This window comes from Narcine bancroftii, chromosome 2 (genome assembly GCF_036971445.1).
Source record: "Narcine bancroftii isolate sNarBan1 chromosome 2, sNarBan1.hap1, whole genome shotgun sequence".
In the NCBI taxonomy this organism is placed as follows: Eukaryota; Metazoa; Chordata; class Chondrichthyes; order Torpediniformes; family Narcinidae; genus Narcine; species Narcine bancroftii.
This window is the reverse complement of record NC_091470.1, coordinates 137,451,656-137,479,164: the sequence shown is the minus strand read 5'-3', so window position 1 is coordinate 137,479,164 and position 27,509 is coordinate 137,451,656. Positions and strand designations below refer to the sequence as shown.

At 43.7% G+C, this 27,509-nt stretch overlaps 1 protein-coding gene across 2 annotated transcripts in view; it reads right to left on the bottom strand.

Annotated features, from left to right (window-relative positions):
• sipa1l1 (signal-induced proliferation-associated 1 like 1) overlaps positions 1–27,509 on the bottom strand; it is a 177,605-nt gene that overhangs the window by 29,324 nt on the left and 120,772 nt on the right. For both annotated transcript variants that reach the window (XM_069918125.1, XM_069918126.1), the window contains exons 12-14: positions 25,666–25,793; positions 7,665–7,783; positions 3,415–3,890 (exon numbers count right to left, since the gene is read on the bottom strand). In XM_069918125.1, coding sequence (XP_069774226.1) covers positions 3,415–3,890; positions 7,665–7,783; positions 25,666–25,793 — 723 coding nt within the window. The remainder of the gene's footprint in view (positions 1–3,414; positions 3,891–7,664; positions 7,784–25,665; positions 25,794–27,509) is intronic.

Genomic DNA, 27,509 nt, shown 5'->3' with positions numbered 1-27,509 from the left:
AAACAATACTGACTTTAGCCCATTTTACCCTCTGCCCCCTAAGCCTTAACTGAAACAATGGATTCTAACATCTTACCTGCCACTGAAGTCAGGCTAACCAACCTATAATTTCGTGGAATGACATTTGCAATTTTCCAGTTTTCCAGAATCATTCCAATATCCAGTAATTCTTGAACGAGCACCACCAAAGCTTCCACAATTTCCTTTGACAAGGTCCCACATGGGAGGTTAGTCAAAAAAGTTCAAATGCTAGGTAATCACGGTGAAGTAGTGAACTGGATTTGACAATGACTGGACGGAAGAAGCCAGAGAGTAGTGGTGGATGGTAGCTTCTCAGACTGGAGGCCTGTGACTAGTGGTGTATCCTCAGGTGTTGGGACCATTGTGCTTGTCGTCTATATCAATGATCTGCATGATGTGGTAAATTGGAACAGCAAGTTTGCAAATGCACTAAAATTAAAGGCGTTGTGGACAGTGAAGAAGGTTTTCAAAGCTTGCAGAGGGATCTGGGCTGAGAAATGGCCGATGGAATTTAATGCAGACAAGTGTGAGGTGTTGCATTTTGGAAGGACAAACCAAGAGAGGACATACACGGTGGATGGTAGGGCACTGGTAGAACAGAGAGATCTGGGAATACAGAAAGTGATGTCACAGATGGATAGGGTTTAAAGAGAGCTTTTGGTATATTGGCCTTCATAAATCAAAGTATATAGAGTACAGGAGCTGGGATGTTATGGTAAAGTTGTATAAGACATTGGTGAGGCCAAATTTGGAGTATTGTGTGCAGTTTTGGCCACTTAACTACAGGAAAGATATCAAGAAGATTGAAAGAGTGCAGAGAAGATTTACAAGGTTGTTGCCTGGACTTCAGGAACTGAATTACAGGGAAACGTTAAACAGGTTAGGATTTTATTCCCTGAAGCGTAAAAGAATGAGGGCAAATTTGATAGAGGTATTTAAAATTATGAGGGGACAGACAGAGTAAATGTAGTTAAGGTTGTTCCACTGAGGGTAGGTGAGGTACCAACCAGAGGACATGGGCTAAGGGTTAAAGGGGAAAAGTTTGGGGGAACATGAGGGGAAACTTCTTCACACAGAGATTGGTGGAAGTCTGGAACGAGTTGGCCAGCTGAAGTGGTGAATGAGGGCTCAATGTTAACACTTACAAAGCATTTGGACAGGTACATGGATGGGAGAGGTATGAAGGCCTATGGATTGGGTGCAGGTCAGTGGGACTAGGCAAAAAAAATTCAGCACAGACTAGAAGGGCCGAAGGGGCCTGTTTCTGTGCTTCAATGTTCTATGGTTCGTCAGCTTCCCCTTGAAGGACCCTGAGTGTGGTTCAGCTGGTACAGGTGATTTATCCACCTTCAGAAATGTAAACTTCCCCAGCACATTCTCCTTGGTGACAGCGACTGCCTCCATTTCTGCTCCTTGAGAGTGGCATCGTCCACAATGAAAACTGACACAAAATACAGTTTTCCCTCCATTTCCTTATCCCCAATGTCATTTTCCAGCTGTCCATTGTCTCCCCCCCACCCACCTCCCTTTTCCTCTTCGTATATCTGAAAAAACACCATTTTATATAGAAACATAGAAGATAGGAGCAGGAGAAGGTCATTCGACCCTTCGAGCCTGCTCCGCCATTCAACGAGATCATGGCTGATCTTAAAGTTCAGTTACTGGCTTGCTTACCTTCATATCTTTTCTCTTTTTTTTTTAACTTGCCTCTGTTGATTTTGAAGAGCATCCCAATTCTCCACTTCTCACCATTTATTGCCTACTTTCCCTCTACTGACGGCCACCCAGCTCCCTGCGTCCTGCAGCTTCGATCTCCTCATTGTCGCAGACGAGCTGAAGGCCATCCAGCCATAGCTCCTGTTCACTCACATGGTCGTACAGATGTAGCCATCAGAGAGATTACACTTCTAGAATTTCCATATCTTACACGATGCACACTTCTCAAACCCTGTTTCCACTCTGACTATTCTGCTTTGGTACTAATCGGAAGTCAATGAATGGAAGATAGATGGAAAATTACCTCGGCCCACCCTCTTCTTGCCAAAGCCTCTTTGATCAAAGCCTCAGCTCATTCTCACAATGGCCACTCTGCTTAAACCTTTTATAGGCACTCGCCAAATGCCCAACTTACCATCCATCGAAAGCCCACTGTCAGTTTGACCAGGTCTCCCTCACTCGTTTTTTTTAAATCTCGCGCTCACTGAGCGCAGGAACAGGGCTATCATGTCACCACTGTGTAAGGCACAGAGCAGCGTGCACAGTTGAGGTCACCCACCTGCAGGATGCATTTCGTTCAGCTGGAAAGGGTATGCAGGAAAAAATTCACAAGAATGCCACTGGGACTGGGAGTCTTGTACTGTCAGGAGGGGCTGAGAGTTTTCTCCCTAGAGCAAAGAAGGCTGAGGGGATGTATACAATCGTGAGGGGCACTGGTAGGGTAAATTCTCATAGTCTTTATAACCTTCAAAACGTATGGATTTAGTAAGTCAATTAGGTATAATTGGGTAGCATGGGTTTCAGTAGCCAGAATCTGTTTCTACCACACTGTATCGTTAAAATAAAACTTTATTACAGTTTAGTGAAATCTAAAATGAGAGGGCTTGGATTTAAGGTAAGAGGGGAAAGATTTACAGGGTCCTGAGGGGCACATTATTCATATAGAGCAGTGGTTCTCAACCTTTCTCTTTCCACTCACATCCCACTTGAAGTAATCCTGATGCCATCGGGGCTCTGTGATTAGTAAGGGATTGCTTCAGGGGGAATGTGAGTGGAAAGAAAAAGTTTGAAAACCACTGCTTTAATCGTCCCTCATTGTCTTGTTATGTGCACAGTTTCAGAACTCCAAAGGAAATGGACAAAATATTTCAGTAATGATTGGGTCTGGAGCAGTGATTCTCAACCTTCCCTTCCCATCCACATCCCACCTTAAGCAATCCCTTCCTAATCACAGAGCACCAATGGTATAGGGATTACTTAAAGTGAGTGGAAATAAAAAGTTTGAAAACCACTGACATAGAGGGTGGTGAGGTGTATGGAAGAAGCTGACAGAGGAAGAGGGGACAGCTGCAACATTCAAAAGATATTTGGAGCCATGTGTGGATAGGAGTAGTTGAGAAAGACAAGGGTTGAGTGCAGACACTGGGGATAAGTTTGCTTGGCATGGGCTGTATCTTGGTGTTGAACGCCAACTCGAACCACAAAGAACTTGGGGCACACTTTTGTATTTTGGAAAAGGCCAGACTAGGCACAGTAAGTTTTCCCAGTGGCTAAGTGGGGTGCAAAAATGCCAGGCCGACCTGAGTCTCAGGAGACTGTATTCCAGTGACAGGTGAGAAGCTGGGATAAACTCAGAGGAGGCTACAATCAAGCAGGAGAGAAAAATAAATGAATTACCTGGACTGTGAGGAGGTATCACTCAGGCTGTATGCTCTGCCCTCTTGAGCTGATGCACTGGAAACGCTGTGGACCAACCCTCCGTAACATCTGCTTTGACTGTCTGTGCTAGGTGCAGGCGAGAGCGCTCCTCTCCTCTCGTAGCTGTGGGAGCTGCGATCTCCCAGTCGGCTGCAGTGCAAGCCACCGTCACTTGAGCCAGGCCAGGGGGAAGCTGCTTTCTCCTTTGGCGGAGCAGACCTCAAGGAACTTGTTGGAGCAGCTGGGGTTCCTGCAGATAACAAGCTGCTGTGGCATGGTCCGTAGGAGGTTGTGTCAATGCCACTATCTGCAGACGTGCCCTGAATGTAGTTATAGCCGTTCAGTTCCGATTCTGCCCGGTCCCCGATGTCATACCACTTCTCATCACTGTGAGCACTGGACGCATTGCTGGAAAGGGTGTTGCTGCTGGAATGACTTGAATACTGAGCATCAGACTAGAGAATGGGCAAGGAAGCAGCATTATTGGTCAACGCCCAAAACTATCTCATTAGCAGAATGTTCAACTCAAAATCTACTGCACCCTCCGTAATGTTTGGGACAAAGACAGTTTGTTTTTCCCTTTATTTCCCCTGCGCTCCACAGTTTTAAATTTATAATCAAACAATTCACATGTAATTAACGTGCCCATTCCAGATTTTATTCAGGGTTATTTGTGTACATTTTGGTTTAACCATGTAGAAATTACACCACTTTTTATACACAGTCCCCTCATTTCCATGATATTTGGGATATCCACTGGTGTTTGTGAGTACTTGGGTAGGTTTAATTGCTTCATTGGTGCAGGTATTAGAGAGAGAGAGAGAGAGGCTTGCCTTTAAGCTTTTGATCACCCTTGGAGTCTTTAGTTGCCATTTTTCAACACCAGATTTGCGCCAATGAAAGTCAGAGGCCATTATGAACCTGAAAAACTGTAAGAAGCATCGCCCAACCCTGAGGACGACCAAAATCAACTGTTTAGAACATCATCAAGAAGAAAGAGCGTACTGGTGAGCTCAGTAATCACAAAGGGACTTTTAAGCCATTGAAGACCTCCACTGTTGATGACAGAAGAATTCTCACCATAATGAAGAAAAATCCCCAAACAGAAGTTCATCAGATCAGAAACACGGCAGATCAATGTCTACTGTACGCTCTTACTTATTATTGATGTTCCAAGTTGTTGATTTTGGTCATCCTAAGGTCTGGGTGATATCTCTTACTGTTTTATTCTTGTTTTTCAGCCTCATAAAGGCTTCTTTCAATGGCACATCACTGGTTCTAATGTTGTGAAAAAAGGGGAGAAAAGCTTAGAATCAAGCCGAGCTCTCTTACACCTGCCAAATAGGAGGTGTTTAAGAGTTTGTCAAGGAAAGTCCAGTGGGTAAAAGGGCAAGAATAGCAAGTCAAAGGAACCCTGGCTAAACAAGAGACAGAAAGGCACAGATCAGAGAGAAAAAGGATGCAGAGATCCAGGCAGACAGGTTCAAGGATAAGGAATATAGAAGCTGAGTGAAGGGGGAGAAATATGAAGATCGTCACGATGTTTTGAGATGGCTTTGGCACAGTGTAAGGGTCCAAAAGGTATACTGAGAACAAAAGCAGCAAGAAGGAAACAGGATCAGGATGGCCAGAGGAGATGGGCAAAACCTTAAATGAATATTTTGTGAATTTGTTTACTGTGTAGTGGAATAAGCTAGAGTGGGATGGGAGGGAGGTAACTAAATATAGCCCAGGGCATGTCTGCACCAGTAGTAAAGAGGTGTTAGCAATCTTAGTGACTAATGGAGCGCCTCAGAGTTTGTACTAGATAGGAACAAAGGATGGTTGCGGCAAGGTGAGTAATTTGCTGATGACACAAAATGTTATGTTCCATAGTGAACAGTGAAGATTTCCTGGTTTGCAATGGGATCTACATCAGATGGGGAGCTGGGCAGATGCAGTTCAACTCAAAAGTGCAAGGCGCAGCGTTTAAGTAATTTGAACCAGGCATGACTCACTCTGTTAATGGTAGTGCCCTGAAGTTTTATGGAGCAGAGGGCCCTTGTGATGCAGGTGCACAGTTGCAGCACAGGTAGACAGAGTAGTGAAGAGAGCTTTTGGGACGCTTGGCTTCATCAATTGGGGCACTGAATACAAGTGTTGAACAAGACGTTGGTGAGGCTGCACTTGGAATATTGTGTGCAGTTTTGGTCACTTACCAAGGATACCATGCTGTTGGGTGGGGAGGTAGAGTTCTCCTGTTGAAGGGGGGTTTAGTCTAGACTGCCAGGAGGTGGGAACCAAGTTAGCACAGCTAACTTAGGACTGACAGTTGGTAGGGAGTATGTATGGAAGGACAGGCAGATAGCTTAAGTTTCAGCCAGAGGGATGTGTGGCAATGCAACATGGACACAGCATTAAAAAAAAGTGCAAAATACAGGGCTAAAAGTTTTGCATTTAAATGCACAGCATAAGAAATAAAGTGGATGGCCTTGTAGGGTAGCTACAGATTGGCAGGTAGGATGTTGTGGCCATCACGGAGTTGGCTTAAGGATGGATCTCACTGGGAGCTGAATGTCTAAGGATACAAAGTGTTTTGAAAGGATAGGCAGGTAAGCAGAGGGGGTGGTGTGACTCTGCTGGTAAGGAATAACATTAGAAGGAGGTGACATCAAATCAGAAAATCACTGTGGATTGAGTTAAGAAAATAGCAAGGGTAAAAGGAGACTGTTGGCAGTTATATACAGACACCCAAGACAGTGAAACAAGAAAGTCTGCTGACGATGTGAATGTAGTAAAATACAGAACTGGTGGAAGAGCGCAGCATGCCTTGCAGTGCCCTGAGGAAGTAAAGATATATAATCAATGTTTTGGGCTTGAGCCCTTCTTCAAGGTTGGAGTAAAAAGCAGACAGACACCTGAATTAAAATGCTGGGGAGGGAGGAGTAGGCAGCGGGAGGAGGACAGACTAACAGACAAAAGGTGTTAGTTGGATATGGATGGGACCCAGGAGAGAGGGAAGGTGAGAACTGACCAGAGGAGGGTGTTTGTTTGGGGCTCAGTGGGAGCAGAGCTTGGGGAAAGGAGACAGGGGAGGAAAGAGAGAGGGGGTGGGAAGGATACATAGGGAAAGATGGAGGGGGTGGGGGCTAACAGAAACAGGAATCCGATGCCATCCAGCTGGAGGGTGAGCAGACGGAACATGTTGTTCCTCCAATTAGCAGGAGTCCTTGTGCAGGACACCCTGAAGGTAAACTTGCACCTTGAGATTGGCAGTGAAGAAGGCAAATGCAACGCTGGCATCATTTCAAGAGGAATAGCCCACAAGAGCAGGGATGTCATGTTGAGGCTTTATAAGGCCACAGTGAGGCCTCACTTGGAGCATTGTGAGCAAATAACCTCCTCATTTAAGAAAAGATGTGCTGACATTGGAGAGGGTTCAGAGGAGGTTCACTAGGATGTTTCCAGCAATGAAAGGGCTATCATATGAGGAGCGTTTAATGGTTCTTGGCCTGTACTTGTTGGAATTTAGGAGAACAAGGGTGGATCTCATTGAAACATTTTGAATGTTGAAAGTCGTGGACAGAGGAGATGTAGAAAGGTGAGAGAGTCTAGGACAAGAGGGCACAACTTCAGGCGGAGGAATTCCTTTAACACGGGCAGTTGTGGAGGCCAAATAGTTGGGAGTATTTAAGAGAGGGATTGATATGTTTTTGATTAGCCAAGGTATCAAAGGTTATGGGAAGGCTGGGCAGTGGGGTGAAATGGTTCAGCTCAAGATTGAACGGTTGGGCAGACTCGATGGGCTGAATAGCCTCTTTCTGTTCCTCTGCCTTATGGTTTTATATGAGGTTGATGTCGGAAGTTGAGTCATCATGAGAGAATGGAAACACTCAGTCTGTTTTCCATGGAGCGAAGAAGGTTAAGAGGAGATGCTGTTGAGGTCTATAAAATCATAGCTAAGGTGAACTGTGACAGATTGATTCCTAGAGTAGGAGAGGGATGGGATTTCGAAGGAAGATGAGGGGACAGCTCTTCACTCAGAGGGTGATGGGTACGTGGAATAAGCAAAGATGTGGAAACAGGAACATTAGCTTCCTTTAAGAAACACTTGGTTAACTACATGGATGGGAGGGCATGTTGTTCAGCATGGACAAACTAGGCCTGCTGCTGTGTTGCAAGACACAATGAAGCGGACAAGGGGGAAGTCGCTTATAATGTGCTGGAGGTGGCACAAAGAACTGGTTTACCTGTCCATGTTTGATGGGAGAGACGTGGTCAACCACTTCTTGCCTCACCAGTCTCCCACTGGGACTATCCCGGAGTGCCGATGTTACCTTCGATACTGACGGGATGTGCCACGTTGGTTCTGAAATACATGTCAAACAGCAGAGGATTTCACCTTCCACTGAGCCGAACACCATTTATAAACATTCTTCACGTTAATTAGACTTGACACTGGCGTAGAATGGAAGCTGAAGGCGCTGTAATCCCCTCTTTGAAAGCTATATGGACTATTTCGCATTCATGTTAGAAACTGATGACTGGTGTTGTCCCAGAAACAGCTCAATTACAATTTCAGATGGTGTAATTAATGGGATCTTTAGAAAACGTACACAGCAATGGCTTTGTGTAATAATTGCAAGCTCAGAATGGAAAAATAGGTCAAACTCTCCAATCACAAAAGCACAATAATGCCATTTTTTTTCTTTATCAAAAGACTATTTTTTCCAAAACATATGTCCACAGTAAAGTGTTTCATTGCAGGAAATTCCGTTGCTCAAGCAGTAAACATTTTGGGGTTCCACAAAATGACAAGATAACTGTGAGCAGATGGTAAATGATAATTAAACAAAAAATTTAGACATAGACACGGTAACACGCTAGACGCATATTCCCCTCTCTGCTGGGATTGCTCCCTCCGCGACTCCCTTGTCCACTCCTCCCTCCCGACCGATCATCCCCTTGGGACCTACCCCCGTGACCGCAGGAGATGCTTCACTTGCGCCCACACCTCCTCCCTCACCACCATTTGGGGCCCACGATTCCATGCTGCCCAATTAACCTACAACCCCGGTACATTTTAGAACAGTGGGAGGAAACCGGAGCCTCTCAGGGAAAACCCCATGCAGACACCAGAACGTACAAACTCCTTACAAACAGCACAGGACTCGAATTCCTGACTGCTGGCTTTGTAACAGTGTTGCGCGAACCACTACGCCAACCGTGCCCCCCCATGTAACTTCTGCACTGATAGAAAAATAATGACCAGCAGAGCCATTCTAATATCATTCAATCCGCGCACATTCCTTGCCAGAGCGACCAGCATCTATTCCAAACCTGGCCAGGATCAAAGAGGACTGGGCTGCCTCATTATCTGTTCAATCCCCAAGATCTGTCAACAGGTGCAACTGACCGTGTCTCCAAATGTTTTTGCATGTGAACTGTGAGTTGAAACATAGCACAGCCTTGATTTGGAAATGACTCCCAATATGCAAATCTTTTCATTAAAAAAAACAGATGGAAAGTTCAAAGGATGTGATAACCATTTAATGGACACTCAAACTCACTGTATCTTAGTGAAGGTTGCTTTAATAAGACTATACTTTTAAGGATAATTTCTATAGTCTTTGATTTGAGAAATCGCATCTAAAAAAGTATGAAAGTTGCTTTAATAATCAAATTACCTCACTGCAACATTATTACATTTAGTATGCGACTTTCACCCCACTGCAGGAAGGATGAGGAAGCTTTAGAGAGCGTGCAGAGGAGATTTACCAGGATGTCGCCTGGATTGGAGAACATGTCCTCTTAAGAAAGGTTGAGTGAGCTGGGGGTTTTCTTTTTAGAGTGAGAGATGACTTAAAAATAAGATTATGAGATGCTTAGATAGGGTGGACAGCCGGCACCTTTTCCCAGGGTTTAAAGTGAGTGGAGGAAAGTTTTGGGGAGGTTGTTTTTTTTTTACATAAAGAGCAATGGACGCAAGGAATGTATTTGTGGGGCTCGTGGTGGAGGCTAGTACAGAAGAATCTGGGATAGGGACATGTACATTAGAGGATTATGGGTGTGAGGGGGGGAAGGGTTAGATCGATGGTGGAAGAGGTTTACAAATGTCAGAACAACTCCGTGGGTTCTATGCTCTATGATTGAGCTACTGGGAAAACAATTACTACTCATCGTTCCAGAATTTAGGTCAAATCTGTACCCGAGACTGTGGGCTGTGTTGAACATATTGCTGACGGGTAAGCACGTTCTTAAACTGAGAGGGAAATGACCTTCCACCAAAATACTATCAACACCTCAAACTCTTTTACACAAAAAAATATATTAAAAAAATATATTTTATCTTCAATTTCACAAACAAGGCTTTCCCTCTACCACCATCAACTCGGTGCTTACCCTCATGTCCTCCATTACCTACCCGCATATCTGCCGTAGCCCTCCCCGCCCCCACATGCAACAAAGACAGGATTCCTCTCGTCCTCACCTCCCACCCCACCAGCCTCTGCATCCAACACATCCTCCTCTGCCAATTTCACCACCAACTACATGATCCCACCACTAGACACATATTCCCCTCTCCGCTGGGATTGCTCCCTCCGCGACTCCCTTGTCCACTCCTCCCTCCCGATCGATCGTCCCCTATGGACGAAGCAATGCTTCACTTGTGCCCACACCTCCTCCCTCACCACTATTCGGGGCCCAAAACAGTCCTTCCAAGTGAAAGACTTGTGAGTCTGCAGGAGTCACCTACTGCATCCGGTGCTCCCGCTGTGGTCTCCTCTACACCGAAGAGACTGGACGCAGACTGTGAAGTTCACTTTGTTGAGCATCTAGGCTATGTCCACTGCAATAATGTGGATCTCCCAGTGGCCACCCATTTCAATTCTCCATCCCATTCCCTTCCTGTCATGTCTGTCCATGGTCTCATGCACTGCCAGACTGAGACCACCCGCAAATTGGAGGAACAACATCTCATCCTCCAAATGGATGGCATTAATATTGACTTCTCTGGCTTTGGTTAGCCCCCTCCCTCCACTTCTTACCCATTATCACCTCTGCATTCTGTCTTCTTCTGCACTAACATGATAAATTCTTACCTCGTCCCTTATCATATCCAATTAACACCTTTTTTTGGTCTGGAATCCTCCCCCCGCCAGCACTGTCTGAATTCTGAGACCGAAACATCAGCAATGTATCTTTGTCTCCTATATAGACACTGCAAAGACCGGCTGAGTTCCCCCAGCATTTCAGTGTGTTTTTACCACAGCCATGTGTGACAGAGTATATAGATGTGTTTTTGGGAGATAAATTAGTAAAGGTTTGATAGAGTAGGTCACATACAAATACTTTAAAACATATTCTATTTGAAATACTGGAGCTCTGCTAATGCTAGACATATTTCCCCCACAGCCTTTGCAAGAGCTTTGGAGAGTGCCCAATCGACTTCACTAATGGATTGTTGTTTACAAAAAGGCAACTGATGAAAGAGCTTGTCTGAGCTGCAGATTGTCTGGAGTGGAACTTGTTCTAAGAGGGCCATGTGGTTTTGCAAGCAGAGTCAAACAGGCTTTCTTTCAGTGTGTGTGTGTGTGTGTGTGTGAGAGAGAGAGAGACACACACACACAAACATACACACACACTCACAGATCAGTTCTACTGTGATACAGTCAGCTACAGCAGCTGGAACTGGAACAGGACAAGTTTGCAAGCTTGTGGAAAACCCCATTTGGAACAGGGGTCATGAGTTCTGAGTTCAGCCTGGTCAAAGCCCTGTGGTTCATGCAAAAGGCTGTCTAATGTTTCACTTGAAATAAGAGAAACAAGAAGGAACTCTGTGGTGACCTGAAAAAAAGAGGTTATCATCTGGAGAACCCTGAGGGGGCAAGTTTCTTTGGCAAGACACTGATGTGGTTGGGTGTCCATCGTACAACAAATCTCTCTCTGAAAACCAACAAGAACTTTCCTGAGCATTAACCATTTACCTTTCAAGTACCAAAGCCTGGTGAACTTCATAAATGTTAAATTCTATGTGCAGTGAATTCTGTGTGCAGTGTGCAACCAGTGAACTTGGAGGAATGAGAAGTGAGATTGGACTGTGAACCAAATAACTTTTCTGAACTTACACACACATTACATACACATGCGCTTAGAATTAGAAAGGAGTTAAGTTAGGTTAGTAAAGTCAATAATCATAAGTTAAAGTATGATTCTGTTTTCACATTTTAAGATAATTAAAAGCAACTTTTGTTTAAGTAACCATTTGTCTTGGTGAATATCTATTTCTGCTGGATTTTGGAGTCCTCTGGGATGAAACACATGGAATACCCAGTTATAGAGTCAAAATTCATGATTGGAAATGAATAAAAATGCATTTCATTCCTAAAAATGCAACTGGGCTACAAAAGATGAATATGCCAATGAATGTGTGAATGCCCTGGTGTGGGGGCAGGGGTGGGGGGTGTGTGAATGCCCTGTTGTGGTGGGGGGGAACAAATGGGTCATCCTAATGAAGCTCTTGGAGCTAACACTCAAAACCATTGGTGGTGTCATGTGACGAGGCATACCAATCATCCAGTTTCCGGAATCTCGAGCAGACAAAGAACTGCTAGAGGAACTCAGCAGGTCAGACAGCATCCGTGGGTAGGAATGGACAGTGTAAGGTGGTGAGGAGAAAGGGGCGGCCGATGTTTGTTTCTTGATGACGTGCTCTGGACAGGACACGAGCCACATTCATGTCTGCAAGGGCCAACACTCCAGGATTGTAAATTATCTTCAGCATGTAATGCACATTTAAATTACATGTAAATACACTGACCTTCCCCCCCACACCCCCCCCCCCACCCCACAACTACTATTTTTGGCCCAAATAGCCTGATCACGGATCCTTGCCAATGGCTGATCCTCGCCCCAGCTGCACGCCCATCGAACTTCTGACAGCTGATCCTCGCCCCATACGCCCGCTCAGCTAGCATCTGATAGCTGACCCTCACACCATAAGCCCACCCCATCCAGCACCCAATGGCCTGAAGACAATGTAGTTGCAGTTGATATGCAAATTTACTCTTTCATATTGCTAAATAAATTGGTTTACGTAAAGTTTTATTCGTATATTGTATATCGTGTTAGATTAGTTGTTTGAAATTTGTGGTAGACCCTAATACCAAGAAAGAGATGTGTGCACGTTGTATATGTGTGGATGTGACCTTGGAGCCAAGGTGGGTGGCAGCCTGAAAAAGTTTGGGAACCACTGGTGTATGTGAAGGGTTCAGACCTGAAATGTTGACTGTAACATACTGATGGTGCAGCTCATTTTCTCCAGGATCGTGCGATTAGCGTGAATTGGTTTTGCAGCGAGTCCTATGACATATAATAACCGTAACACAAACTTCAAAGCATCAGTTATGGTTTAAATGATACAAAATCACTGCATATTGTCTTCAAGCTGGAAATTCATTCCCACAGGACATCGCTGAAAGAGGTGATATCATACAAGGATATTTCCTCAGGAAATCAAATCTGTTGAATTAGAGCAGTGGTTCTCAACCTTTTTCTTTCCACTCACATCCCACTTTAAGTGTTCCCTATGCCATCGGTGCTCTGTGATAAGTGCGAGATTGCTTATGGTGGTCTCTAGGTGGAAAGAAAAAGTTTGAAAACCATTGTTTTAATCGTACCTCATTGACTTGTTACTCCAAAAGAAATAGGCCAATGACAATTTTTCTCAAGCAAAATATTTCAGTAACAATTGGGTCCAGAGCAGTGATTCTCAATCTTCCCTTCCCACTCACATCCCACCTTAAGCAATCCCTGACTAATCACAGAGCACCAATGGCACAGGGATTACTTAAAGTGGGATGTGTGAGAGGGAAGAAAAAGGCTGAGAGCCACTGGACTAGATGGATCTGACAATGCTGATATAAATACAAACACCACACGCATGCACATCACTCATTCCAAATGATCAGAGATGAAATATTCTCCATATTCCTTCGTGGAAAATGTTTTGCTGTCTCTTTGGGTTTAAATGACTAGAAGTTTGGTCCCATTGGCATCTGAATTACCAATCATAATGACACACATTAAGCAACTGTATTGGAAGGCTGATAATTCTCATGAGCAGACTGGGCGACAAAGACTATATCAAGTTAATTACCAATCACTTGTTCGGCAGCGGATGATTGTAACAGAAATTGCTCTCTTAAAAAAAATAAAGCTGGCACAAAAATTTGGTTGGAGCAGAAGGTAAGTGTTGAGGCCGTTGACTGTGCCCGAGTCCTCTGTTGTGGAGCAGACTAAATAATAAATTTGTGTGATTGATTGCTGGGTGTTGTAGCACCATTTCGATGGCCAAGTATGCCTAGCAGTGGAGGGGGGTGGCGGGGGGGGCTTCACATTCATTACTGTCATCACAATTAACATGAATCTCCAGAGCTGACCTCCACCCCGCTGAACACTCTGCAATTTGATGCACCTGATAATGAGAGGCTTTTGCAGAAGAAAAAGATGGAGGGTCAGAGAACAAAGAGAAAAAAGGGGAACACGAGGATACAGCGTGTGACAAATAACTCATTTAACATGGAAATAAGGCAACAGGCTTTTTGGCAATAGAAGACCGTACAAATCTTTGGAATGTGTCCAAGATGCTGGCTTGTTCACTCAATGCTGAATTGCAATTTCACATCATTATGGCCTAAACCTCGGGTAACACAGCACGGAGCCAGACCCGTCATCCATTGAGGCAGCATTCACCATCCAGCAGCTATTTAACCCAATCCAAATTTTATTCTTCCAGATTCTTCCCACAACAGGGAATTTACAGTGGGTGATCCCCAACGTTTTTTGAACACGATGTGGGGAAGTGGAGTATTGGGCAGCAATTCACACAGTCATAGGGAGAACACACAGACTCCAGAAAGAGCAAGCAGAGATCGGAATTGAAGCTGGATAACTGCACAGCATTTATCCACACACTCCATATGGAAAGTAGTCCCGGTTACAGAAAAAAGAGTTCCTATAATTAATATTGCTACCACTTGCTTTTATTTTATAGATTTTCCTCAAAGAGCAAAACTGTAATTCTCAAAGACGGAAGATATGCAAAAGTAAACACAACATTTTTCCATTATATCTAGGAAACTAACCTTGTTTCTTTCTCTTTCATTTAAAATTGGCATTCAATTGGGGTCTTGACAGTAAATGGCAAGGCTGTATGTTCCACTGATGAGCAGTTTCCTCCCAATTTCAGTAATTGCAGGTTCTAACATAATTAAGTGTGTGTGTGTGTGTGTGTGTGTGTGTGTGTGTGTGTGTGTGTGTGTGTGTGTGTGTGTGTGTGTGCACGCGTGTGTGTGTGCACGTGTTGGTAATGCAGTTGAAGGCAGCAAAAATACAATTTTCTGAGTACATTAACAAATGAGAAGCTTATTCAGGTCAAACAGACAACTGCTGGGTTGTACTTCAAGTGAAAGCACAATGCTGGAGAAACTCAGCAGGACCATACTTTATATGACTAAGATAAAGATAGGTAACGAATGTTTCAGGTTTAAGCCCTTCATCAAGGTATGTCCATCAAGGTAGGTCCCTTTGAGAGACATACTCCTCTCAGGTTTAGAATTAAACCCACCCACTCACACTTTTCTATGGATATCAGGTACAGAATTCACATCACACTCTCACACTAGTCCAGAGTCCTGCCCTCTCACACTGCCCTGGAGGGGAGTAGTACAGAATGAACCTTACAGTCTGACACTGCCCCAGCAGTGGCAAGTACAGAATGAAGCCCACATTCACATACAGCTGCGTAAGTGACAAGAATGACCTGTCACACAGCCCCCTGAGGGGACAGGAATGGAATAATCCAAATATTGATGGTCTGGGAAAGATTTCTGCAGAATAATTGTGTGTGATAGGAAGAGGCATCATCGATTTGTCAGGAGTGGATCACAGTGGAGTAACTGAAGTTCCTTTCTTGTACGCAAGAGCTTTCAACATGAGCAGTCAACAGACATCTGACAAGGTTTCATGCACGAGATTATTTTGAAGAGATAATCTCTTCCACAAGAGATCATCTGAAAATATGAAACTTGTGACACGAGATGTTAACTGCCTGAGAAGTGGTTGATGAAAAAGAACAAGGATAAAGATAAAATTCTCTGACTGGTAGGGTATGACCACACTCTGCTGACCATTGACAGCTTCATCATTGATCAAGTTCCTTGGTCTGGAACTGGTGGAGAACCTCACCTGGTCCCTTAACACCAGTTCCATAGCCAAGAAAGCCCAGCAGCGCTTCTACTCCCTGCGAAGGCTGAGGAAAGTCCATCTCCCACTCTCCATCCTCACTACATCAAGAGCATCCTGTGCTACTGCATCACCGCCTAGTTCAGACGCTGTACCTCCTCGGACCGCAAGAGCCTGCAGAGGATAGTGAGGACAGCGGAAAAGATCATTGGGGGCTCTCTTCCTACCATGAAGGACGTCTACACCACTCGATGGAGATAAAAGGCAATAAACATTGTGCAGGACTCCAGACACCCCCCCCCCCTCATGTAAACTGTTCTCCCCCCTGCCATCTGGTAGGAGGAACCGCAGCACTCGGGCCCTTACGTCCAGATTGAGCAACAGCTTTTTTCTCCCAAGCCATCAGGCTCCTGAATTCCCAGAACATTTGGGGAGAGGGTACCGTGGACTTTTACTGTATGTCTTAATATTTTAATATTGTAATGTGTTTAAATTTTATTCTAATTTCTATTTATGTAAATATGCTCCGTGGTCCTAAGAAACGCTAACTTGTCTTTACCGTGCGAGCATGGGATGAACAATAAATAAAGGTGACCTGACTTGACAGACAGGAGACCAGAGATGCTGGAATCTGAAGCCAAGCGTAATCTTCTGGAGGAACTCAGCAGCATCAGTGGGAGAGAAAGAATGGTCAATGCTTCGGATCTCGATGAAAGGCTCCGGCCCGAAACGACCCATTTTTCTTCTTCCACTGATGCCACTCAGCCTGCTGAGTTCTTCCAGGAGATTTTGTTAAGGCAGGACATGACTTTGGTTCCCACAGAAGATCAGGAATACTTTCCTTAGCAGTAAAAGTAGGATTATGGAAGAGCATGAGAATTTAGGCATTACATACTGTACATCCTGCCCTCTTGGACAGAAGGAAATCAAGAGGGATAAAAGGTGGCTCAGGCAGACAAGGTGGAGGAAAATCCCAAGGGCTTCCACAGATATATTAATAGGATAGCACAAGACAAGATTGGTCGCCTTGAAGTTCTGAGTGGTCAGCTATGTATGGAAACAGAAGAGATGGGGGAGATCTTAAATTGTTTTTTTTTGCATTAATATATACTTGGGAGAAGGCCACTGAGTCGATAGAAGCAAAGAAAAGTAGCAGTGAGGTTACGAAAACTATTCAGATTAAAGAGGAGGTGCTGACTGTCCAATATATGGGTCTCTCTGGAATCTAATTCTGTTACAAAATTTTCTCTCATCTCTCTTCTCGGATTCTCTCTTCCTATATCTTTAAATAAACATACTTTGAGGATAATGACATATTAGAAAACATATTGGTTGAATGAGATTTTCCCTTTCTACTCCTATGTTATCTAATTATTTCTTTAAACCTTCCATGATTGATGTAACTTTTAAAGAATAGTGTAGATTGGGCATTAAATGTTTTAAAGATTTATTTGTTGAGGGGAGTCTCACTTCCTTTGAACAACTTTCAGTTAAGTACGGTCTACCCAATACTCATTTTTTTTTGTTATCTAGATTAGAGATTTTTTTACAATCTCAATTACATAATTTCCTAAGAGGACTGATAAAAATTTAATTTTATGTAATTTTTAATTTACGACCTTTCTATAATGGTTCAATATTTCATTTATGGCACGTTGTTGGGAATAAGAGAAGCTCCCTCAGATAAAATTTTAAAAGCTTGGGAACAGGACCAACAGCTTTTAATTCCTGAAGAAACTTGGAATGTAATTTTCAAATTGGTTAATACTTCATCTTTACGTGCCTGTCATTCTTTCTTACATTTTAAAGTAATCCAATAGGGCTCACATGTCCAAAGCCAAACTATCTCATTTTTATGCAGATGTATCTCCTCATTGTGATGCTTCATTAATTCATATGTTCTGAACATGTCAGAGTCTTGAGAAATATTGCAATGAAGTATTTCAAACTTTCTCTGCACTTTTTAAAGTTATTTTTAAACCAAATCCCTCAACTGCTTTTTTGGTATTGTTGGAGAGAGTGACATAACTTTAGCAGCTTCTGAGCTGCATGTATTAGCTTTTATTTCTCTTATGGTTAGATGGGCGGTGTTACTCAGATAGAGGGACGTTACTGCACCACATCATGCTCAATGGCTACGTGACGTCGTGTCATGTTTAAACATAGAGAAGATTAGATGCTCAATTCCCAATTTGAATTTAAATTTTCAAACACTGTGGGGACCCTTTTTGAGTTACTTTTGGTAGAAATGTTGATGAATGAAGTAATTTATCACTCTGAGCCGAATTCTGTCTTCCTTTTCTTTTTTTATTGGTCAAATAGCTTCTTTTGTGTTAGTGGGTTTAGATTTTTCTTTTTTAAATAATAAAATAATAATATCAATGCAATGTAAGTTTGATTAAAATGTGGGGTAATGTAATGTATCTTTTTGTATTTCTGGATATGAAATTTCAATGTTAATAAAAATATTGAAAAAAGAATAAGAAAACGGAGCTGTTTGCTGAATTAAGGCAAATAAGGATGGACAAATCCACAGAGTCTGACAAAGTATTCCCTTGGACCTTTTGGGAGGCTCGTGCATAAATTGTAGGGGCTCTAGCAGAGGTATTTAATACATCCTTAGACATGAGTGATGGGCTGGAAGTTTGGAGAATAAGCTAATGCTGTTCCATTGTTTAAGAAAGGCTCTAAAAACAATCTGGGGAATTATAGTGAGCCTGACATCAGGAGTGGTCGGAAGGTATCCTACAGACCATATGTATTTGAACTTGGATAGACAGTGATTGATTAGAGATGGTCCACATGGCTTTGTGTGCAGGAAGTCATGTCTAACCAATCTTATGGTGTTTTTTCGAGGAGGTTCTCAGGAAAATTGATGAAGGAAAGGTTGTGAATGTTATCCATGTGGACTTTAGCATTGAAAAGACGAGGGTGGACAGTGGACCACTGAAAAATGACACTGGGGAGATAGTAATATGGGACCGAGAAAGGTAGATGAAATTAATAAGTATTTTGCATCTGTTTTTACTATGGAATTCCAGAAGGAAGGACAGACGAGTGTGTGGCATTACCAAGGTGGTGGGAAGGTTGAAAGGTCTGAAGGTGGATAAATCACCTGGACTAGATGGTTTTGAAAGAGGTGGCAGAAGAAATCATGGAGACATTGTAATGATCTACCGGCCACCATTATGTCAACCTTCTATAGGAGTTCTAACAAAAGCACCCTGGCCGGCTGCATCACCGTGTGGCACAGTTGCTGAAGAGAAATGGATCGGAAGTCAATCCACAGGACCATAAGAGTTCCAGACAAAAAACACTGGAGTCTCCGTCCCCTCCATTGACATGATCTACTGAGAATGTTGTCTGAAGAGGGCTCACAACATCAGTGAAGACCGCTTCCACCCTGCACACAGCATCTTTCAGCTGCTCCCATCGGGGAAGAGATACAGGAGAATCAGAGCCAGGCTGAGGAACAGCTTCTTCCCACTGGCAGTGAGAAAGACCAAAGGAACACTAACCATCTGAGAGTCTCATTTGTACAAAACAATATCTATTTATTTATTTGGATAGATAAAGTACTTGTCCTGGATATGTATTGTTTGTCTTTATGTGTGTTATCTCTGGTTGTATGTCAGAATGTTTTGCACCGAGGACCAGAGAAAGCTGTTTCACAGAGGATTATCCAACAAGTTGGACAGGTCAGAACAAAGGAGTTTCGATCTGCTTGTCATCCCAAACAGGAGGCAGGTGAAGTCATTCCCCATGTCAATCAAGGTCAGATGTATCCATGGGTAAAGACATCTTCCAACTGGCCTGCACCCCCCTCACCGAAGGTCAAATGGGATTACGAGTGCTGGCCCCTGACAGGCTGCAGCTCACTCTCTTTTCCCCTTGAGACCATCCCTGAGCTCCACTCTTGGATGTGAGCAGTGAGTGATGCTAGAGGACTCATTGTAAGGTGTGTGGCAAAAAAGGGTAGGGGCTATATGTGGCGCACACCCAGGAGAGACTCGTGTGTCTCTCGTTATATATTGTATCTAGATTTCTATTTCTATTTCTTTGCTATGCAGTGTGCTGTGTTGTAAATAACTTGTATCTGATGTACACGGTGTGTGTGTGTGTGAGAGAGAGAGACAGTGTGTGTGAAAGAGTGAATATGTGTGTGAGTGAGTGTAAGTGTGTGAGTGTCAGTGTGTGTGTGTGTGAGAGAGTATGTGTGTGAGTGAGAATGTGTGTATGTAATTGAGTGTGTGTGTGTGGGTATGTGTGAGTGTGTCTGAGAGTGAGTGTGTGTGTATATGTGTATGAGTGTCAGTGTGCGTGAGTGAGTATGTGTGTGAGTGAGAGTATGTGTGTGACTGAGTGTGTGTGAAGGTATGTGTGTGTGAGAGAGTGAGTGTGTGTGAGTGAGTGAGTGTGTGTGTGAGAGTGTGTATGTGTGTGTGAGAGAGAGTGTGAGTGTGCGTATATGTGTGTGTATGAGGGAGAGAGAGAGAGAGAGAGAGAGAGAGAGAGAGAGAGCAGTTCCATATTCCCCCATGTTAAATAAAGTTTACGGTTCAGCACTAACATGTGTCCAGGATTGTCACTGTTTGAACCCTTAGAACCCGTTCCCCCATTACATAGGATATGCAATTTCCCAAATCTGTCCAGCTTCCCAGCGGACGGGCTGGCCTTGGATGCTCACCTTGAAGGTGCTTGGTTCGCCCATAAATTGTGACTGCATTCACACATCCTACCGCCCACTCCCCACCCCCTTTGCTGCCTTGACACTTACACAAATCATTGTGGCCACTCCTGCTGGCAGTGCTTCGATGACCCTTCTGTGAGGCAGGACAGCCCTGACTAACCCAAATGAGAGTTTATTATCATATCCACAATGTACAGTTGCAATGAAAGTTTTACTTGCTGCAGCCAAATAGGTATGTAATGTACACTGGAGTTGAACTAGAAAGTCTGCAGAAGCTATGATTGTAGTTTAATACACAAAAGAGCTGGAGAAAGTCAGCAGGTCATGCAGTGTTCTTTATGCAGCAAACAAACATAACCAACACTTTCAGCCTGCTTGCTTTCGCTCATACCTTGCCGAAGGGCTCTGGCCTGAATTGATGGTTATGTATCTTTGCCTTGTAAAGAATGCGGCATCACCTGCTGAGTCTCTCCAGTACTTTTGTGTATTAAACGTAATATACATGGTCTTGTTTTCCCTCCCCCCTCCACCCCATCCAATCCCTCTCCATCCTCATCTGGGACACCACACACACTCTCTACTTCTGAAGGACTCAGATTCTCTGGCCGCCGCTGCCTTATCTTCAGCATGGATGTGCGATTCCGCCCACTCCCCATCTGGAAGGCCTTGGGGTCCTCCTTCTTTCTGGAACACAGAGCCGTTCAGTCCCCATCAACCAACACTCTCCTCCACTTGGCAGAACTTGTCCTCACACTCCTTCTTTGACCCCTCCCATTTCCTCCAGATTCAGGGTGTATCCATGGGCCCCAGCTACACCTGCCTTTTTGTCAGGTGTGTTGGACAAGCTCTGTTCCAATTGCCTCAAGGTCCCATCCCCAACTCTACCACCACTACAACTTTTGTGGTGTTACCTCCTGTATCCCTGCAGAACCTGGCAATTTGGTTAAATTCACCACCTGCCATCAAATTTTCCTGGACTGTCTCTGACACCTCTGTCTGCTTCTCACATCTCTCTGTCTTTATCTCAGGCAACAAAGTTTCCAGGGACATCTATTACAACCACCCCCCCTCCCCCTTTTCCCACTTTGTCCCTAGTAAGGACGTCATTCTTCTCTCCCGATTCCTTTACCTCTGTCGTACCTGTTCCTGGATGAGCCCTTCCCCTCCAGGGCATCCGAAATGCCCTCTTTCTTCCCCGTCTTTGATGAAGCCACATCTGTATCTCCTTCATTTCTTGTACTTCCGACCTTACCCCACCACTCCCCAGGCAGAGCAAGGACAGAGTCCCTCTGGTCCTTACTTTCCACCCATCAGTGTCTACATTTGACACATTATCCTCTGACACTTCCAGCACAACCTGACTACTCCCCATAACTTCCCCTATCTGCTTTTCACAGGAATCGGCCTCCCTGAATCAGCTTAGTCTGCTTCTTCCTTCTCCAACCGCAGAAAGTGCAATTCTCCACCCCATCAGTTTCCATTATTTTAATCACTTTTTTATTTATTTCTGTACCTACTTTTGCCCCTTTCCACCCCTCACCCTTCATGGTTTCTCCCTTCACCTATCCCTCCACCTCCCACACCTTCTGTCCTATATCAATCACCTCAGGGCCCTTCTCCCAGCTTCTTTTCCGCCTTATAAAGGCAATTTCACCTTTTTAATCTTAGTCTTGAGAATAGGTCCTGACCCAAAACACAGAAGTGACCATTTCTACTCATGGATCCTGCCTGACCTGTGGAGTTCTGCCAGAAACTCTTTGTAAACGTAACATACACCAATTGCAGATAAATTATATTACTGCACTGTACCGTGAGGCATAAAAAGAGATAACAAATATAAAAAGGGCAGATCAATGAATTTACACCTCCTCCCTCACCTCCATCCAGGGCCATGAACAGACTTTCCAGGTGAGGCAGAGCTTTACATACACATCGTCCAACCTAATCTGGTACATGCTATATGGGCTCCTCTACACCAATGAGACCAAATGCAGATTGGGTGATATTTTGCCAACACCTTGCGCTCTGTTTTGGGTTTAAACTTGAGCATCCATTTCAACTTCCCCAACCGTTCTTACAGTGACATGTTTGTCCTCGGCCCCATCCATCCAAATGTAAAGTTGAGGACAACACATTATATTCCTACTGGACAGCCTTAAACCTAATGGCATAAACTTCAGGCAACTCTCCATCCCATCAGTTTCCACTATTTAAATCACTTTTTTATTTATTTCTGTACCTACTTTTGCCCCTTTCCACCCCTCACCCCTTCATGGTTTCTCCCTTCACCTATCCCTCCACCTCCCACACCTTCTGTCCTATATCAATCACCTCAGGGCCCCTCTCCCAGCTTCTTTTCCCCCTTATAAAGGCAATTTCACCTTTTTAATCTTAGTCTTGAGTATGGGTCCTGACCCAAAACACAGAAGTGACCATTTCTACCCATGGATCCTGCCTGACCTGTGGAGTTCTGCCAGAAACTCTTTGTAAATGTAACATACACCAATTGCAGATAAATTATATTACTGCACTGTACCGTGAGGCAGAAAAAGAGATAACAAATATAAAAAGGGCAGATCAATGAATTTACACTCTGACCCAATGGCATGACAGACTCACCTGTCTGATGTACATGGTGTGTGTGTGTGTGTTTGTATACACACGCATGTTTGTGTGTGTGTGAGTTTGTATGCATGTTTGTGTGTGCGTGTGTCTGTGTGTGAACCCAAAGAAGTTTGTGCTATAAGAAGTTATTTCTATTGTTCCAAATAAATCTGATGATCCAAAACAGAGATGGAAGTATGAAATAAAATTCATTCCTATCTAAAAAGTAATAACTCCCTTAAAGTCATTTAGCAGGCGCAAATTAATAGTTTAATGAAAAACTGTAGCGGCCCCCGGCCCACTGAGTGGGCCGACACACGGAATGGCTGTCGAACTCAGTGATTGAGCAAGCAGCATGCGGGTTGGGAGACCCGCTCCCATAGGCCACAGTAATAGTGGCTGAATCAACCAATCACCGTCAGCGGATCGCAGGGGGTCCAATCTGGCCCTGCGGATCTGAGGCAGCCAATTGGCAGCCAACTTTGCTCAAGCCATGCCCCAGTGGTGACACGATCGGCTGCCTATAAAAGGCAGAGCTGCATCTCAATAAACTCAGTGTCGCCAACACTCCCTTCGCGTGTCTTCTTTCTATAACCTCAAGCTATAACCATGTCATACCTTGAGCTCTAACCGTAGTGACCCACTACAAAACACCATTTTAATGACGGTTAGTGACACCGATCAAATGAATGGGTCTGCATTTGTTGTCACAGCAATAGCTGACATAAGGGTGAAGGCAGCTGCACCATATCTGGTCCTTCGCTTTAGTGAGTTGACGAAAACACGTGGACTTTTTGGGGAGTCCAAGGATGGAAGAGGAGGTGTGACAGAGTGTGTATACACACACACACACACACACACACACACATATATATATATATATATATATTTTTTTTTTTTTTTATTTTTTTTGGGTGATAAATTGGAAAAGGTTTGTTAGAGTAGGTTACATACAAACACTTTAAAGTAGATCATTTGAAATACTGGAATTCTGCTAATGCTAGATATAGTGGCTTCACAGCTTTTACAAGAGCTTTGCTCAAGAGACTTCACTATGGATTGTTTACAAAAGGCAACAGATGAATGATGTTGTTGAGCCGCAGATTGTCTGGAGTTGTTTAAGAGGATCATGTGGTTTTCCAAGTAGACAGAGTCAAACAGTCTCTCTCTCTCTCTCTCTCTCTCTCTCTCTCTCTCTCTCGAGAGAGAGAGAGAGAGAGACAGAGATTATTCTTCAGTGTTACAGCCAGCAGAGGCAGCTGGGACTGGAACAGAACAAACTGGCAAGCTTGTGGAAAACCCCATTTGGAAGACGGCCTGGTCAAATCCCTTGTGGTTCATGCAAGAATAGAGGACTGGTTGTCTAATGTTTCACTTGGAATAAGGGAAACAAAAAGGAACTTGGTGATGACCTGAAAGAAAGAGGTTATCATCTGGAGATTCCTGAGGGGCCAAGTTTCGTCAGCAAGACACTGGAGTGGCTGATTAATAAGGAATCAGTTGTGGATGTTCTGGAACAACAAATCTCTCTCTGAAAACTGACAATAACCTTCCTGAGCAGTAACCATTTACCTTTCAAGCACCAAAGCCTGGTGAACTTTATAAATGTTAAATTCTGTGCACAATATAAAAATTGCCTGCAACCAGTGAACTTGGAGGAATGAGAAGTGAGATTGGACTTTGAACCAAAGAACTTTTCTGAACTTACACACACATTACCTACACATGCGCTTAGAATTAGAAGTGGGTTAAGTTGGGTTATTTAAGTCAATAGTGATAAGTTAAAGTTTGATTCTATTTTCATGTTTAAAGATAATTAAAAGCAACTTTTGTTTAAGTTACCATTTGTCTTGGTGAATATCTATTGCTGCTGGGTTTATGGGTCCTCTGGGCTGGTAACAGAGGGCAGGCAAATCTAGAATCCAACCAGATTTGTTCTCCTGCTCTGCTGAACCGAGCAGCTCCCCCATCAAACCACTGGCCACAAGTCAGCGAGATCTTGCCTGATGTGATTTTCAGCTGATTATTTTCAATTGTTTTTTTCCCTCTTTCTGTACCCAAGCAAAATAAATCGTTCATCCCTCAACACCAATAATCAAAATCTCTTTCCCACTGCCTAGTTCATTGATGAGCACTTTTAGAATTTTCCACGTTTTTTGTGGTTGGCAGCCATATGAATGAGTGCATGCATACCAATGAGTACAATTGGACTTGGAAGGCATGGTCTGTGATGCATGGAAGTGTACGTTTAAAATAAAGGCTCCAATTTCCATGCATTCTGGAACTGCACCATCTGGGAGTCACAGCAGCCCATATCCTGACAGTGGACGGCAAGGAATCACAAAGTGCTGCTCCACTGCTTTTGCCACAGTGATTCAACTTGAGACATTTAAGAGGAAATATATCTTCATTAATGATTACGGTGCATAGTGTGTGGAACCAAGGGAGCACGGGTTTTATTTGAGTAACAACAAATTCCAGAATTAATGTACTAAAACAATTATTTGTGTTAAACCAGACACTGGGGTCGAGGCTGTGGAGAAACACAGCAGGTCACGCAGCATCCACAGAAAGCAATGTTTCGGGCCCAGTCCTTTCATCAGGTATAAGCAAAAGCAGGAAGGTGCCTGAACAGTTTGTACTGCAGTTTTTATACAAAATAAAACCGAATCAAAGGAAATATGGTGGTAACGTAAGATCAGCCGACTGACCTGCGATGGTTTTCTCCATGTTACTTTCCTCACTTTTCTGCCAAATGGGGGTGGATTTACCACTACCACTGCCCTCGTTGAAGCTCAGACGGTCCACAGATCCGGGAGACCGCCGCTTAAGACCAAATCTAAAGGTTGGAACAAAGAAAGGCCACATAATTACAATTAACTCGTTCGCGGATGGTGAGTTCACTAAGTTACCAGTTCAAAACTGATGTTGTGCTGTTACTTTGAAAGATTTTTTTTAAAATTGCACTATTTTTTGTTAGTTACCATATCAAAATTTGTTTCATCACAATCTTTGCTGTATAACGTAGGTTTACTACATACGTTAAGATGACCAAGACAGTGGTCTGAAGGCCAAAGCTGACGTTAACATTTCTCGATCCTACTGAACTTTCAATCTAAATCTTGGTAAGTGGGCTTCGTGGAAAGCAGACCAGACTAGTGTATCGGCTGCTCAAGGCTGCAGGGTCAGGGAATGTACTCTTGTTCCTGCCCCGAAGTTAGCACCAACAAAGGGGATATGGTGGGAGGGGGGGAGAATCCTCACTGTCCAGGGATTGGCTTCAACGCACTTCCTCCCCATCTGACAGGTATTCCTCAAGCTTCAAATGTGAGAAAAGAAACAATAGCTTGTCATGTCCTGTTATGTTCTCAGGATGCAATGCAAGGAACTGTAATTATGATTGAAGAGTGGACTATGCTCTTTTATCATAGAATCATTTAAGCATAGAGAACAGAGACCTTTCTGCCCATTTCATTCATGCCAGTGGTGATGCCTATCTACTCTCATCCCAGATCCTGCTTCACCTTTCAGATCCAAGTACTATCCAAATGCCTTTCACCTGTCGGAACTGTATCTGCCTCCTCTACTTTCTCTTGCAGATCAATTCAAATATCAAACCCTCTGTGTGATGAACTGAACCCTCAGATCTCCCCTTCATCTTAACCTCATGCTAGCTTCCACTTTAGTGAAAGATTCCGACCTTACTATTCTATCAGTGCCTTTCATGATTGGATAAAGCTGTGGATGGTGAGCTCTCAGTTTCCTGAGTCCCAGGGAGGACAGGCATGGCTGATCCATTTTCCCCAAGGCAACGGGCTGGGGAATCTCAAAAGGATCCTTTAGGAATATGTGTTCAGCAGTGGACCCACTTTTCTGCAAGCTGTGGCTTTGTCATTGAAATGTACATGGGCTTCTTATGATAAATATTGTAGAATTGCACAAATTTATAAAAAAGCAATGTGGTGCAAGTTCAGGGTACAAAAGAGGACACGGGTCTAAGGTGCTGGGGAGTGATTACAGAGGAGATCTCGCCAGGGGTAAGTTGTAAGTTTTTTTTTTAAACACAGAGAGTAGCTGAGGTGGATACTTTAGGATCCTTTAAGAGACTTTTGGATTGGTGCATGGAGTTCAGAAAAATGGAGGGCTATAGTAATTTCTAAGGTAGGAACACCTCCGGCACAACTTTGTGAGGCGAAGGGCCTGTATTGTGCTGAAGTTTTTCTATGAACTAAATTTTTTAATGATTATTTCAAACGGCCGACAGGTGTAACAAAAGCTGCGCTCTCATTACCTAAATGAGAGAATTGCATGCAACCCTAGTGTAGGTGCTCATATAAACAGCACACATGAATTAGACACCAGTTTCTCCACAGGACTGCAGCTACAGAGCTCATTGAAACATTCCATGATGCTCATTAGTGTTAGTCAAGCCCCTCAAGAAACATCGTCTGAGAATGATGAGAACAAGGGAAATTGAGTCAGAAAAATAACCATCAGGACACAAAGCCACTTTGATTTGTTCATCGGGCCCCATTCGACATCAGATGATGAGTAT